The following is a 16702-nucleotide window of genomic DNA, read 5'->3' as shown; positions in this document are numbered from 1 at the left end:
TTGTGATGTTAGTGGTTGGTGCTCAATGGCTTGATCTCAGAATTCATTAAGGATTACAAATGGTAATGTTCTATCATTCACTCTTTATTACTTGGACTACTTACTCCAGTAAAAAGAAAATTTCCTTTACTATTTGGTTATTCAATGGTAGTGTTTCTTCAGAAAATTAATATTTATTAATTTTGATTTTTATATTTTAGAGCCATAGACTTTTTCAGGTCTCAAATATTTTCGTAAGCAATGCGTTATAGTGCTTAATGGGTAAAACACCTGCCCACAGGGATTAAAGTGGAAAATAAGGAGGCGGGGTCAGTGGCGACAAGAAATTTGCACCAAGAGGTGTGCATCCTCCAGCAGATTTTCTCTTTTTCCTCCTCATCGCAGAAGGTTCTCCCATAGGAAACATCACGGGGTGGGCGGGGTGAGGAGGAAAGAAGCCACCAGATCTAAGAACCTTGAAAAGTTTTGTCTTGCGGAATTTATATGCTTTCCCCTTATCATTCATAAACATCAATGAACAATCTGTGTTTTCCCACTTTGCACCGCGCTCACTAAGTTCAAAGCCAAATTTTCTGTTTGATTTTGGAACAATGGGAATTCCTGGTCTGTACATCTACGTTTTCCTTCGACCTTGAAGTTCTATACCTGTTTCTGTCTTTAAGCTGATTCAAAATTTCTACGAACAAAAGGGGTTTGATTGAACAAAAAAACATTTACAGAGCCATCAGTCACCTATGAAAACACCTTTCTCTTGGCACTCTACTCCCTGCTGGGTGTTACTTTAAAAATCTTTACTAACGTAATGAGTTAGAAATGGTTTCTCATTGGGGTTCTTAATTTGTGTTTTGTGACGACTGGTGAGCTTGAATTGTTCCATGTTTGTTAACAAGGTTTTGCTTGGCACGTGGCTTATATTGAATTAGGGAGGAGTTCATCCCGTCGATTTAAAGACGAGAAATGAAACCCAGGACTACCTCCTTACATTTAAGCTTTGACTCCACCCCTGGATTTTTCTCCCTCCAAGAAAGCCCTTTGTCAACGGTCAGGAAAAGGAATCTCAGTCTGCAAAGCTGGCAGGACACTGTATTGTTCCCACCTGTGCGTATTATGTGCATATCCTATTCCTGATTTCGGTATTTATGGGTAAGACTTCCTGAACCCTGAACGTGCCTGAAGTACTGGCTACCGCCGGGGCTCTTTCTGCAGGCGTGGCCTCTCTCACTCGGCCTTCGATTGGCCCGCCTGATCCGCAGGACTCGATGCGACGCGGGCTTGCTTAGCGCGGTGGATGCGAGCGAGGAGTAACTGCTTCTGCCTTTCTCTCCCCCATTTTTTTTTAGCCATAGCTATGGTTACCACGTCTCTCCCCGCCTCCCTCCACCAGGCAAGAAGGCAACTGGCCATTGGCTGCCTGTCACCAAGTCAGCCAGTCATTGGTCAATGGCGAAGACCGGGCGCTCCCCCTTCCCCTGTCTCCCGGGTCTCTAGAGGAGCCCAGGAAGGAGGCTCGGCTAGTGCCGGCGGGCCAGGGTCTGCCGGGACGCGGCTGCGGCAATCGTTAGCGGGTCATGTCGGCCGCCCAGGGCTGGGACAGGAACCGCCGGAGGGGAGGAGGCGCCGCGGGCAGTGGCAGCGGCGGCGGAGGTAGCGGGGCCGGCGGGGGCAGTGGGGGCAGCGGGGGTCGGGGGACTGGCCAGCTCAACCGCTTCGTGCAACTCTCCGGGCGGCCGCACCTGCCAGGTGAGTCGTGGGACGTGGTCCTGACTGCTTGCGCACGGGGCGGGAAGGTGACTGCTACCTTTTCTTTTATCTTTGGCTTTCTTTCCCTTGGGAGGAGGAAAGGCAGGCCCCACGCATAGCTCAGGAACTGGGGCTTAGAGAAAAGGAAAGGTGTCTTTGAGGTCAGGAGGGAAAAGGAGGAGCACAGCGAAAAAAAGTATTTTTGCTCTCTTGGAAGCTCTGTGTAGAGAGTTGTGTTTTCAAAGGAGAGGCCACTGTCTCATTGACATTCCCAAATGTTTCGCTTACTCGGTTCCCAGTCTCGTCCTCTTCCGCAGTTTGATCTTGTAAACGAAAGACATTGGCGCCTACCAGTGGAAATTAAAAGGGTGCTGAATTGAGGAGAGAAGAGGGTAGAGCATTCCACAGAGTGATTTTTGTAAAAACCATCCCGAGTTAGAGTTAGGCATTCTGAAACAAGAAAGGAGGATTGGGGTGGGGGATTGCTGGGAGGTGGCTGAAACAGAGCCAAGAGAATTAGGGGAAACTAGTTGAATGAGTAATATTTTGGAATATTCAGAGACAGAATGGATAGTGTGTCTGGATTTTAAGGAGAGAAAATGAAGATCGAGAATGTATTTAGTGACAAAATTATGCTCTACGACATAAAAACAGCTGGTTGAGAATTGGAAAAATGTACCCAATGTGATTATTTCACGTTTTGGCCTACAATTCCCTATCCTCGAGTTCAGATGCCTTAAAAAACAAAGACAAATCAAATCGATATGTGTGTGCAGACAATTGTAAAGAGCTACATTTGTAAGTGAATATTCAGTAGAATATTCAGTAGTAGAAGGAAGGTAGGGAAGTAAATATTGCACAGAATGTCACATATTAATTGGGCAAGCTTATTTTTATCATGAAGAGAACTATCTGGAATGATGTGTTAATCGTTCACCATGTTTTTTTGTGAATAATGTTGAACATTTTATCAGTGATACATTTGTTTAGCTGATGAGTTTTAAGAACATGATGGTTTTTGAATTGTGTTTACTACCGTGCCTTATATTTCTGAGAAGTCAAAAATTGTTATTTGATTAATTTGAAGGTAAATTAATTTTTCTTATGAAACAGTTGCTTATGTTTGTGATGAGGTTATTGACGTGTGCTAGAAATGCCCAATAACGCATTTGATGCGCTATTAAAATTAACATTGAAGCCGTTTTAAATAGTCAAATGTGTAATTTACCAGGATTTGGGTTTGAGAGGATAGTATCAGACTGGGTATTCTAGAATTGCTAAATATGTGATCTTCAACATGAAAAAGAACAACAAAAACGAAGTCTTTTTTTTCTTATCCCAAATTAATAGCAAAAACTTATATTTTTGTGTATTGACAGATTAGGAGATAAATCTCTTACCAAAGACCATCACCAGCTTGCTCTCTACTAATGCAATCTTTAGGTCTTTGACCTTAGATTAATTATACTATGGGCTTCATGTAGGCATTTCCAGGCTCCAACACACTGGTTGGTGCACTTGCTCACTGCCACCACCTGATGGCAGTGGAAGCCGTGATTTCTCATAAGGGGCTCCGTTGTGGAGCTATTATTTGTGCATTCCCTTAGCACACAAGGCCAAGAACAGCCGTTTGTCCAGAGATAAAGATAAACGTGTTTAAACTGAAAATTCATGCTGTGGGGTCATCAGCTTCTTCTTTCAGCTTTCTTCTTTCCTTGACTGGCACTTCATTCTTCCTTCCCTAAGTAGGCAGCCTCCGTCTTTTCTTCACCCTCAGAATTGGGAACATCTGATATCTCAATATATACTGTGAAATTCTTTCACACCAATGCTTTATTTACCTAAGTATTGCATTTTAAGCTTCCTCTTCCCCCCTTGATTGAACGGTTTTATTTTGAGATGTTTAAAAAGATTTTAGGTAATGGGGAAGGATAGAAATGTCTAGACATGTTTTATGGTTGACCCTGGAGGTGAAAAAAGAAATTAAGTTTTTGTAGCTAACGTTCTCTCTCTCGAACTCTAATCCCATTTTCCATTTTTCATCTTTTTCTACCAAGACTTCCAGATACCGAGCGCCCACATCCCTTTCTTTCTTTTTGCACATCTCTATCCAGCCTTTAATGAAACAAAACAATCTGGTCCCCCTGGAGTGCGGTTTTCTCTCTCTTTCAGCGATAGCATCATTATCCATGCAGTTATGCAAATCTGAAACTTGGGCATCCTCCTTAACATTTTCCTCTCCCTTGCATTTCAGGTGTAATCAATCACCAAGTCCTGTTTTATTTCTGATCTAACTCCAGTCCAGATGCTGCTGCTATCATCCCTCACTTAGGTGTTCTGCAGTAGATTTCTAAGCAGTCTTCCTGCTTCTACTCTTGCCTGCAATTTTTTTTATTTTTTTATTTTTTTAACATTTTGGCTCCAGAGTCAAAGCTTTTTTTTTTTTTTTTTTTTACTTTTATTTATTTAAGTGTGTTTTTCCAGGACCCATCAGCTCTTTTCAATCTAGTTGTGGGGGGCACCCCTCAGCTCCAAATCCAGTTGTTGCTTTCAATCTAGTTGGGGGTTGGGCAGCGCAGCCCACCTGCCCGTGTGGGAATCGAACCGGCAACCTTGTTGTTAAGGGCACGCACTCTAACCACCTGAGCTAACAGACCGCTTGTGCAATTCTTATAGCATACTGATCTTTTGCAAGCACAAATCTGTTCCTATCACTGCTTACAATCCTTTACTAGCTTTTTATTGCTCTTGGGATAAAGCAAAAATCCTTAACATGACCTGAAAGGCACTACATGGTCTGGCCCCCCTCATCTAGTTAATCCACCTCATATGGTCTTGCTCTTTGATCTTTTCCCGCCTCCTTAGACATATGGCCCGTCTGCCACAGGGCCATAGCATATGCTATCCCGTCATCAGGAACCCTCTTACTCCTCATTCTATTCTCTTTTTTTTTAAGCTTTGGATCTCAGCTTGATCACACTGTGTTTTTCAGGAAGCCTTCTCTGACCTTCTGATTTGTTCTCTTCTCCCTATACACACTCATAGCACCATGTGGTTTTCCTTGGTATACTTACCATTTGTGTGTGATTCCTTGATATGCACGATTTGATACTATTGAGATATATATACCAGGGGTGCCAAAAAGATGTATACAAGTGGACACTTTGGTCAACGTTGCTCAAGCAGTAGTTCGCCGTAATCAGAAGTGTTTGGATGCTGATGGTAACCACTTTGAGTACCTCTTGTAATTGCAGAGTCAAACGTGACTTGTATTCATCTTTTGTTATCGGTATATATTGAGTATTACAATTTTAATAGCTTTTTCCTTTCTTAAAATGTGTATTTTTTTGGCACTATACACACACACACACACACACACACACTTCAAGTATATATGTATATACACATGTACTTATAAATGTACACATATATTTTTAAAATTGTAAATACGTTGGCATTATGTGTAAGTAAGTAGTTTCTTGTGGATTTGATTGATTAGTGTAGTTCAGTCCTCTACAGCTCTATTGACTCTGGACAAATGGATAAAAGCAAGTTCTTAAATATAAAAATAATGGACTAGACTCTGCCTCTATGGTGACAGCACAAATGATATTTTCTGAGACCTTATTTGAGCAGCTTCTTGAGTTTTTGCTGTCTTCTGAAATACAGTAGTGATTATCTGTTTGCCCCATAGGCCAAGAAATTTGTAGCTTCTTGGTCCTGGGTTTTTACTAATTCATAATCTCCATTCACAAAGTAAAGAACAGTGCTTTTTGTAGAGTAGGGATGCAGAGGTGGAGCTCAGGGGCAAGGAGATCATGGGAATAATGGAACCCAAGTTACTATTGTGATTTAACTATGTGAGTTTAATTAAATACTATGTACAGCATTAATTGGGAAAACAGGTGAAAAAAAAACATGGTAGGAACTGGAAAATTGACAAAGAGGAGGGAAAATATAACAATTGGCAAAACTGGGTAAAAATAATATTGAAATCTTACTTAAAAATTTTAAATGCGATATATGTTCAGGATATAAAATTCAAATAGTACAAAGGAACATATGATAAAAGGCAAATTGTCCTGCCTTTGACCCCAGCTAATTGGCTTCCTTCTCTAGAAGCAACCAACTATAAATTTCCTGTGTATCCTTTCCAGAAAGATGTGGGGTGGTGGGGAGGGGGAGAAATGGTGGCATTTCTTTTGAATGGGCACTTAAAATGTTTACAGTCATGCTAATACAAATGATGATACAATGACTGTCCCTGTACATATATAATTTTGCACATGAGTGAGCCTGTCTTTAGAATAAATTCCTAGAAGTACAATTGTGGGGTCAAAGGATATATGTACTATTTAAATTTTGATAGATACTGCCCTCCGCAAAGGTTGTACCAGTTTATGTTCTATCGGTTTTGGGAGTGCTGGTTTCCCATTCCCTTGGTAACAGAGTGGGTTATCAAACATTTTTAAATTGCCAATTTAATAGTTATATTATTATTCATCTTTTCAGTAGGTGTGAGAACCATATTTTTTTATTTATAGCAGCTGCTTATATTTTTTATTCATCTGGTTATATTTTTTGTTCATATCTCTGTTGGCATGTTTAATATGGTTTATAGGAACTCTGTTTTTAAGGAATTTGTTTTTCGTTTTTGATATGTGTTGCAGATATTTTTCGCAATTTGTCATTTGACTTTGTTTATGGTATATTTTTATGGCAGAAATTTAAAAAAATTTTTGTAGTTGTATGTTTTCTGTTACTTCAGCAGGGAGAATCTGTTTCTCTTCAATTTATCATATGAATAACCTCTTAGGTTTTTTCCTAGCTGATGTGCTATTTTACTTCTCTGCCTCACACCCAAACTGTTAGGAAAAATAGACTCTGTTGTTTTTTTAATAACTTTTTTCTCTCTTTAATCTTTTGCAGTCTCTCTTCTGCCTCTATTGTTCTACTCAAGTACTCTTGCTAAGTAACTTCATAATTGCTAAACCCTTTAGATATCTCTTAGTCTTCATCTTACCAAACTTCTCTAGATTTTGATTTTAACTACCTCCTCAGAAGAGCCTGGCAATACATACTGATTATTTTTAAAGGGTCTGTTTTTAAAGAGCTCTTTTTTATCCTTTTATCTCTTGAACTTCTCATTAGCTTTCCTTTATCTGCCCCTTAAAATTGGTATCCAAGACTGTATCTGTTTGTTTGTTTGTTTTTCTTTCTTACTCTTATAGTTTCCCTGGCTGATAGCATGATATCCTGACAACGCGCAATCTGTCTCCAACCCAGACCTCTTTGTCTTGGCCTCTTTGCCAATGGCTATTAGACATTGCCATCCGACTGACTGATGAGTACCTTAAATTCAACATGTCCAAAAACAATTTCTTCATCATTCCTGCCAAACCTGCTCTCCCTTCTGTGCTTCTTATCCTGACTGATTTAATGTCTATCACATCAATTTAGTGACTCAACCCAGAAACCTGGGACTCACATTTGATTGTCCTTTTCCTCACCCCTTATCTAATTGATCACGAAGTCTTGTTGGTTTTTTCTCCTCACCCTAACTGTCCGGTTTCCCCTTTCTACCTCTCCAACCTCATCATTGACGCCTGTCATCTTATATTTCAGCTATACAGAAGTATTTGCAGTTAGTTGCCTTAAATTCTTGGAACAAGGTAGATTGGGAGAGATTAAAAACAACGCAATTTCATGCAATACTACACTGGGTCATGTTTCTGTACATACCATTTCTTCTTCCTAGAGTGCCATTCTCCAAATTGTCTTCTGAGACCCACCCAAGTATATTTTATATGGCTTTCTTCTAGTCTCTCTTTTAATGCAGATAGCTTACCTGTACTAAATAGTTACTATGTGTCTAACCCTAGCCAAGGTGTTTTACAAGCATTAATTTATTTAGTCCTCATTCTGAGGTAAGTAACTTTTTCATCCCCTTTTGTGATGAGGCACTGAGGCTTCCACAGAAGCTACATACCTTGCCCAGAGTTTACTAACAAATGTCGGCGTTAGGATTCAGCCCCAGTCTGTTAGACTTCAAAGCCTTGCTGTCCTGCCTCTTCTTGGTGCCACCACCTTCCATTGTATATACAAAGGATCACAGTACTTATCCTGAATTGCAAGTATTTGTTTTGAACTCACCTGCTTACTAACTACAGGCTTCTTAAAGGCAAAAATAATGTCTTACAATACAGAATGGGGAATAGAATCAACAATGTTGTAAAGATCATGTAAGGTGCCAGCTGGGCACTGGACTTATCAGGGGGATCACTTCATAGACCGTGTAGATGCCTGACCAACGTGCTGCACAACTGAAGCTGAAATAAAATAATGTTGTATGTCAACTATAAGAAAAAAATACGTAGATAGTCATGGGAGGTGGAGTATAGTAGCATAAGGAATACAGTCGATGGTATTGTAACAGGTATATAAGATGTCAGAGGGGTAATAGCTTGTGGGGGGTTATCACTTGGTGAGGGGTGTAAATGTCTAACTATTATGTTGCTTTGTGCACCTGAAACTAATAAAAAAAATAATGTCTTACTCTCTGTCACCTTCTACAGAGACTAGAGCACTGCCCAGCTTACAGTAGGTTTTTAGTAAATGCTTATGAATGAGTTAGGAATTGTCAATGTCTCTAGTTATTCATGCAAGAGAGTTGAATTTTGGTGATTATATGTTACAAAAGTCTAAATACATTTTTTAACCTAGGAATTTAGGGCATACAATTTTATATGGTTTTTCCAAATGCTTTTTTTTCAAGTACAATTTTATGTTGAGTGTTGTCAGAAATAGTTGTAGCATCCACTCCCTCCTACCTTTTCAGTAAATTTACATTATTATCCCTTCTCTGTCCTGTGTCTTAACGGTCTTAACTTCGCTCTCTCCATTGAATCATTCCTGTAGCTCAAGTTTGAGCTTGCTCAGGTTTGATCTCTTCTGATCTCTCCCCTTTCTGTTACTGTCAGTTCGGGAAAGCATCTACCACAGTTGCTGTCTTCATCGCCGGGCCTCCCCATCACGTCTTTGAAGTAGCTCTTGCTGAAGTCACAAATGGCTTATGTGTTGTCAAATCAAGTGGACATTTTTCAGTCTCCGTCTTCCTTGATCGCTCTTCTTCTTTTTTTTTTTTTTTAATTTTTATTGGGTAACTGTGTTTTTTCCAGGAGCACCCACCATCCCGCGTGGGACTTGAAATGGCAACCTTGTTAAGAGCACGTGCTCTAACCAACTGAGTTATTCAGCCGCCCCAGATCTCTCTTCATTTTGAAGCATCCATTTCCCTTGGTTTCCCTGGCCTTGGGTCTGGTTTCCTTTTGATGTATCCGGTCTCTTGTGCTTAGTCTCTGTCAGCTCTTCCTCTTCTGCTAGGCCTTCGTGTATTGGCGTTCTTAAGTCTTGATCCTATGTCTCCGTCCTTCTTTTTTCAACTATTTTCAGTATCTTCTTCCAAATCCATGGTTTTTATTTTACAGTTCACTTGCAAATAAGACCACTTTATAACTTATGCCCACATATCTCTTGAAAGCCATATACTTGCTTTCTCCATTGTCTCCACTGTAACACCTCAAGTTCAGCATGTCATTTGTGACCTTTCTTTATTTTAAAAGGGGGCTATTAGTTTTAAACAGGGGAGTGAAGTGATGTGACTTGCATTTTTTTTTTTTTTTTTAGATTTTATTGAGGAAGGGAAACAGGATTTTATTGGGGAACAGTGTGTACTTCCAGGGCTTTTTTTTTTTTTTTTCAAGTCAAGTTGTCCTTTTCAATCTTAGTTGTGGAGGGTGCCATTCAGTTTCAAGTTGTTGTCCTTTCAGTCTTAATTGTGGAGGGCGCAGCTCAGCTCCAGGTCCAGTTGCCGTTGCTAGTTGCAGGTGGCGCAGCCCACCATCCCTTGCGGGAGTCGAGGACACGCTCCAACCAACTGAGCCATCCGGGAGGCAGCTCAGCTCAAGGTGCCGTGTTCACTCTTAGTTGCAGGGGGCGGAGCCCACCATCCCTTGCGGGACTCGAGGAATCGAACTGGCAACCTTGTGGTTGAGAGCCCACTGGCCCATGTGGGAATCGAACCGACAGCCTTTGGAGTTAGGAGCATGGAGCTCCAACCGCCTGAGCCACTGGGCCAGCCCGTGACTTGCATTTTTTAAAGCTCCCTCTAGCCGCTGGATGGAGAATAGATTGTGGGAAATGGAAAAAGTGAAGCATAAAGGCCATTTAGATGACTATTGTGTGGCCTCCTAAAAGGGTGATGGTGGTGTGGACTAGGGTACAGTGGTGTAGGGGGTGAGAAGTGATTGAACATGAGGTGTATTTTGAATGTAGTGTTAACAGGATTTACTGTGAGATATGAAAGGAAGAGAGGAATCAGAATGATTCCTAAGTTTTTGACTTGAGCAACTTCAAGTCAAATGGATGGATGATGGTGTCATTAATTGAGATAGAACAGACTGGAAGAAGCAGGATTGTGGGCGGTCAGTCAGGAGTTCTGTTTTGTCTCTGTTAAACTTGAGATGCCTATTTGACCTCTAAGTAGAAAATATTGGGTAGGCAATCTTCAATATAAATCAAACTCAAAGGAGAGGTGGAGGCTCAAGATATGAAGTTTGGAATTATTAGCATATAGATGGTATTTGAAGCCAGTGGACTGGATGAGATCACCAAGGAAGGTTAAATAAAAATCAGGGCAGAAGACTATAACTCTTGAAGGTGAGAAGGAAAGGAGAAGCAAGCAAAAAAGTCAGTAAAATAGGAGGAAAACCAGGACTGCTTGGTTTCAGAGAGGCCATGAGAACATGTTTCATAAAGGAGGGCGAGCTTGTCAGATGTGCCTGAGAACTTGAGTAAGACAAGGTTCTAAAATGATGGACTCTGTACTACGATTACAATACGATAGGTTTTCATTGTGGGGATGGTAGGCTCAGTGGACTGGCCTAGGGCTCTATTAACTATAACATGGGAAAATATATCCAGAATTTCAAATCACAAACGGACATATAAATTTCGAATTTTAAAATGCAGTCTAATTTTTAATAGCCTGTATACTTTTTAAAATTTTCTCTTTCTTTTTTTTTTTTTTTAAGGAGGGCACAGCTCACAGTGGCCCATGTAGGGAGCGAACTGGCAACCTTGGTGTTACCAGCACCACTCTCTAACCAACTGAGCTAACCGGCCACCCCGCCTGTATATTTTTTAAGGTTCACTTTGTTTATTCTCCGTGAACAATTTTTGAAGCCATTCTTTGGTGTTTTTAACGCCCAGATCATTAGACTGTTACCAATATCTATACTGGGCGAGCTTGTAAAACACATAAAAGTTATGCTACTTAAATATGTAAATATGATTTCCTTTTATTGAACTCATCCTTCCCTACCCCTCATATTTTTTAAATTAATTTTTTAAACTGAAGAACACTAAATAAACATGGTAAAATCAAATAGTATACAAGGGGGACAAAATCTCCCCTCTACCCTACTAAATCCCTAGTTCTCTATTCTCTCCCAGATGTATCATCTGTTAGAATTTCTGGTGTATCTTTCTAGAAATAGAATTTGTATATATATGCGTGTAGGTATATGTTATCTTTAATTTTGAACAAATTAGAGTACAACACAAAGTATTCTTTCTATACCTGTCCTTTTTATTTTCTTTCCTAAAAATATATTTGGGGGTTGTCCTATATTAGCACATTTAGATTGATCTGATTCTTCTTCATGGCTGAAAGTATTACGTTGTATGGACGTACAATAATGTACTAGCCGCACAAATGATAGTTTAGATTGTTTCTGGTCCTCTGTTTAAAAACATTGCTGCAACACCTAGTGATAAATATTGCCAACTTACCCTTTAATATCTGTGTTTTTAAAGTTTTCTTCAAGTTATGGAACTTAAAAACTTCCACTTGGATTTATCTTTTTATTTTACTCAACTTTCCCATCCAGCTAGTCTTTAAAGTCCTTCTGTTTTATCACCATAGAAATATGATTAGCTAGGCACTTTTACAAACCTTATCTCATAACCCTGTGAGGAGGAGGTACTGTTATTGTCCCCTTTTCATAGAGAAGGAAGCTGAGGCCCAGAGGATATGATCTTGTCCAAGACCATACATACAGCTAGCCCGGGGCAGAGCCAGGATCTGGACCCCGGCAGTGTGGTTCCAACGTCCCTGCTCGTCACCCCTGTGCTGCCTGGCCTCCCCAATTCTTTCTGGGACTGCTGGCATTCAGGCCTTCATGGCCTTCAACTGGGCTATCCTGCTAATGTTTTTGTCATTCCCTTTCCTATTCCAGCCTATATACTATAACAAGATTAATCTTCTTTAAGCACAGCTATGATTTTACTTCCCAGATCAAAAGTGGCTTCCTGCTGCATTTAGAATCCAGCCCAATCACATGCTCTTCCCTTTTATATTTGCGATACTGTCAGCGAATTTGCTCTAAGCTTTCCCTCAGATGTGATCATTGAGCTGTCTATCAGACCAGATAGTGAGTTGAATGGTGTTTTTTTAAGGGTTCTCTTTTTATCCACAGTAGCTCCTGCCATATGGTTTCAACAAACTGTGAACTCAGTTAATGTAAATCAGATGTGTAATTGATCAGACGCTAACCACAAACGTCTTGGTGTCACATAAAACAAATTCCTTAGAACACACCAACCTGATGCAGGAATGTGAAACTTCCTGTTTTTTTCCCCCTTTCTTCCGCCTCCACACCCCCCACTCAGGTTCAAGCCCTTGTTTCTCAGTCTAGTTGTGTAGGACACAGCTCCCTGGCCCATGCTGGTATTACTAGCCTTGTGCTTCCCCCCAGCTGAGGCTGTCAGTCGCCAGTCATCAGTCAGCTGCTCACAGCAGCTCTCGGCAGCTCTCGCCGGCTGCCGGCAGCTCTCGCCGGCTGCCGGCCACTCACGATGGCTGCCGGCCACTCATGCTGTCCGCTCCTGGCAGCACATGGTAGCCCATGGCAGCATAGCATGCCACGACAGCCCCAAGCAGCTCTTGCTGAGCTCCGGCACCTCACCGCAGCCCAGCTCCAGGGAGAGCCGTTGTTTACAATCTTAGCTGTAGAGGGTGCAGTTCACTGGCCCATGTGGGAATCGAACCGTGGACATCAGCCTTAGGAGCAGGGCGCTCCCACCACCTGAGCCACAGGGCTGGCCCAGGAATATGAAATTTCTAATGTGCACCCCAAACTGGGTGCTTTAGAAAGAGGTAATATATTTAGCTTCAAATACACATGCATATACAAAACAAAATATTGAGAAACACTTTCAGGGAGAGAAAAAACTTCTGAAAGCTACATCAAATTTTTTTCTGCTAAGTTATAATTTTAAGTTCAACACTTATCTCTGCATTTATAGAAAAAAATGCTTCCATGCAAATGTTCCTGTGGAATGTTATCCTTTGACAGTTTTATTTCCGAGTAAAGAATAGCTCTTCTTTCTGAATATAATGCTTCATGCAGATGTCTTACTAGAAATCATATCTACTTTGGCAGTATTCATATCTGACATTTTTTAGTTTTGCATTTAAGATATTCTTACTGGCTGTCTGCTTCATAACAGAATTGTTGTTGATTTTCAGAATAGCTTGTTTTTTAAATATTAGGCTTTTTAAACAATTTTTAAAATATCAGACTTTAAAAATTTGTGATTTAGTGAATATTTTGTTGCTTTTTGCCAGATTTACTCCAACACAGGCTTTTTATTGCCTTAGGTCAAGTCTAGTTAGTTTCTTGGAAGACATTGCATTCGCCAACAGAAAATGGTGACGAGAGAGGGGAAGTGAGTCCATAAAAACCAGTTGTGTTTTCACTTGCGAAATTGACTATTTTTTCTAATTTTAATCAAGGAACAAAATGAGTAGTAAAGGAAATAAATGACATTTCTGGATACAAGGATTTAACTAACTGAATTTGAGGATTTCCTTCTGCTGAGGCTTAGTTTTACTTGTAGAAATAGGGAGGGTTCTGTGTCTCTATAGAGCTACCATCTTTGGTGCTCCTTAAAAGGAGGGAGTTTGCAAAATTTCAGTACATCAGACATTGTCAAAATATATTGATTTAAAAATCTGTTTTTCATATTTAGTCTCCTAAATCTACGTTCACCCAATACATAGTCTTTTTCTCTCTCAAGGATGTTTTTAAGGAGAGAGGTTATTCTCTGGATACTCAGAGTGCAAGAAATCCAGGAGTAAGAAAAGACGAAATAATGTGGTCTGACTCGTCAGTGGATTGTTACTGTAAGTTTTTATGTCAGTATAGTTAGGATACAGCATTTAGTTGTTAGTAAAGAAACTGAGTAGATTATTTTCTAGGGTTGTAGGAGGTATTCTATGCTCATTCTTTTAAAAAATAAAGTTTTGCTGGAGATAAAAAGGAGGGAGGTGATATTGAATTAAGAAAAACAGATCCTCTAGCTATAGTTTACATTTTAAGACAAACACATTGACACAGATCCACATAGAGTACAAATGCATGCAGTCTTTTTTTTTAAAATCTTAAACACAGAAAACAACCCAGAAGCAGTAAAAAAAAAAAAAGTTTTAAAATTAATTTTTTATCTTTTTCCTTTTTCCCTGCTTCTAAAACTCCATAGAATCATAAAATGTAAAAATTGAAAAGACCTTGGAAGTCATCTTGCCCTGTCTTCTACCCATCGTGGGAATCCTTTCCACAATAGCTCTAATCTTTTTTTTAAAAACCTGCATTTTAAAGAGGTCTACTTAATTTCAATTTCTTAGATTAATGGGCCACCTTTAATTACTTTTGGAAGAGAACTGTCAAATTATTTGTTGTCTCTAATTATTACAAAGAGTTGTCATAAATTCAGCTGTGACTTCTGTGACTTTCTCCCAGTTTTGTCTGACAGAATATGGAATAAATCCATGTCTTTCTTACATTTAACAGCTCTTTCCAAAACAATAAAAACATTCTTGGTCTAAATTCTTTTTTTATTTTTTAATCTGGGGTCCGTCAATTCATGAGTCTGTGGCTGGTCTCCAGGGGATTGTATCATATGTAAAATTGTGAGTATATGTGCATTTTTCTGGGGAGAGCCAATAATTTTAATTAGTCTCAATGGAACCTGATTCCCCTCCAGAGTTAGTATGCTAGACTTACTGGGATGGACCTGGTAATCTACTTTCTGTTTTTTAAATTATTATTATTTTTAATAAGCTTGAAATGCACCAGCTAGTCCAGCATTTTCAGAATCATTGCACTAGGTAAGTTCTAAGATTCTTGGAACATACCTGATTCCATTGAGAATTATAGAATTTTTAGAGCTTTAGAGACCATCTGGTATGCATATAATTTATAGTGTATTTATAATTAATTCTTCCTATCAAAAGACTAAACTGGTGCAAAAAAGCGGGGTTTTATTTGAAAATTTATTTCAAAGTCTTGACTGCTATTTATAAACATTAAGAATGTGATGGTGTTATTTTAAACCAGGAGCGTTCTCAGGATTTTTGTTTGTTGGATTCAGATTTAATATTTTAATCTAACACAGATTTATGAATTATAATCCATCTTGATTAATTTTTAATCTAAAATTTTTAGCCTATTTAAAAAATATTTCTAAGGAAGGAGAATATAGCTTAGAATTCAGTCATTTGTGAACACTGGTTTCAAATATCACATCTACATTTTGGAATAGTTTGAGCCTAATATAACAACTCCTGTGATTCCTCTGAAAACTCCTCAACCAACAAGCTGTTTTTTCAGTAAAGTGATACTTGGACAACTAATAATATAAACCAAATGACAAAGAGCAGCTTAAGATTTGAAAATGCCTTTCAATGGGATATGATTACTTCACTTTTTTAGAAAGAAAGAAGTCTTTGGTAGGCCTTTTTGCTACAAATGTCAGAAGAGACAAGAGATTAAAATGAAAGAAAACAGAAAAATGAAATATGGCAGGGGAAATTAACGTATTTTATTGAACAACAGAAATGGCAAGCAACAGAGACGGTGAAAACCGGCAATTTTCATTCATTTACCGTTTATTCCCTTCTTGGGGCTAAAAATATTTGAGTTGGCTTATAAACAGATATATAAAAATAGAGTGTTTAAAACAAACAAACAAACAAACAAACAAACATGGGGTGTGGTTAAAAACTGAAGATATAACATCTGATGTCTGGAGGGCAAATACCGTGTATCTCCGAAAATAAGACCTAGCCAGACAATCAGCTCCAATGCGTCTTTTGGAGCAAAAATTAATATAAGACCCAGTCTTATTTTTCTGTAATATAATACTGAGTCTTATGTTAATTTTTGCTCCAAAAGACACATTGGAGCTGATTGTCCTGCTAGGTCTTATTTTTGGGGAAACACTGTAGCTGCCTTTGTCTCAATATTGTGACTCTCTAAAGATACATTTCCTGTGTATATATTAGGGAAATATAGTAGAAACCAGTATGTAGTCAGTAGCTGCTCACATCCTAGCTTTTGAAGGCCCTGAAAAGAATCAGTGCGTGTTCAAGTTGCCGACACAGCAATTGTTCTTTTTTTAAAAAAAAAAAAAAAATGAAGTGAAGTCCATATTTATTCAGATTTACTTAGTTTTTAACCTAACATCCTTTTTCTGTCCTGGGATCCCACTTAGGATACCACATTGCATTTAGTCATCATGTCTCTTTAGGCTTCTCTGTGATAGTTTCTGAGATTTTCCTTTTTTATTTATAAAAACAATTTTTTTCTATTTTTCAATTACAATTGACTTTATTATATTAGTTTCAGGTGAACAGCATAGTGGTTAAATATTTATATAAATTATAGAGTGATGTCCCCTCTGGCCCCATACAGTTATTACAATATTATTGACTATATTCCCTATGCTGTACTTTACATCCCCATGACTATTTTGTAACAGCCGATTTGTACTTCTTAATCCCTTCACCTTTTTCACCCAGCTCCCTCCCATCTGGTAACCATCAATTTGTTCTCTGTAT

The 16702-nt window shown here is 39.1% G+C and overlaps 1 protein-coding gene across 4 annotated transcripts in view; it reads left to right on the top strand.

The window, feature by feature from the left end:
• Window positions 1–1464: 1464 nt before the first annotated feature.
• Window positions 1465–16702, top strand: part of KLHDC10 (kelch domain containing 10) — a 50685-nt gene continuing 35447 nt past the window's right edge. The window contains exon 1 of one of the 4 annotated variants that reach the window (XM_019751272.2): window positions 1465–1740. In XM_019751272.2, the coding sequence (XP_019606831.1) occupies window positions 1569–1740 (172 nt within the window). In that variant the 5' untranslated portion in view covers window positions 1465–1568. The remainder of the gene's footprint in view (window positions 1741–16702) is intronic. The other 3 variants (XM_019751286.2, XM_019751277.2, XM_074315609.1) reach the window with 3 other exon arrangements.

Source organism: Rhinolophus sinicus, linkage group LG11 (genome assembly GCF_036562045.2).
Source record: "Rhinolophus sinicus isolate RSC01 linkage group LG11, ASM3656204v1, whole genome shotgun sequence".
Taxonomy (NCBI): domain Eukaryota; kingdom Metazoa; phylum Chordata; class Mammalia; order Chiroptera; family Rhinolophidae; genus Rhinolophus; species Rhinolophus sinicus.
This window is presented reverse-complemented; position numbering and strand designations above follow the sequence as displayed.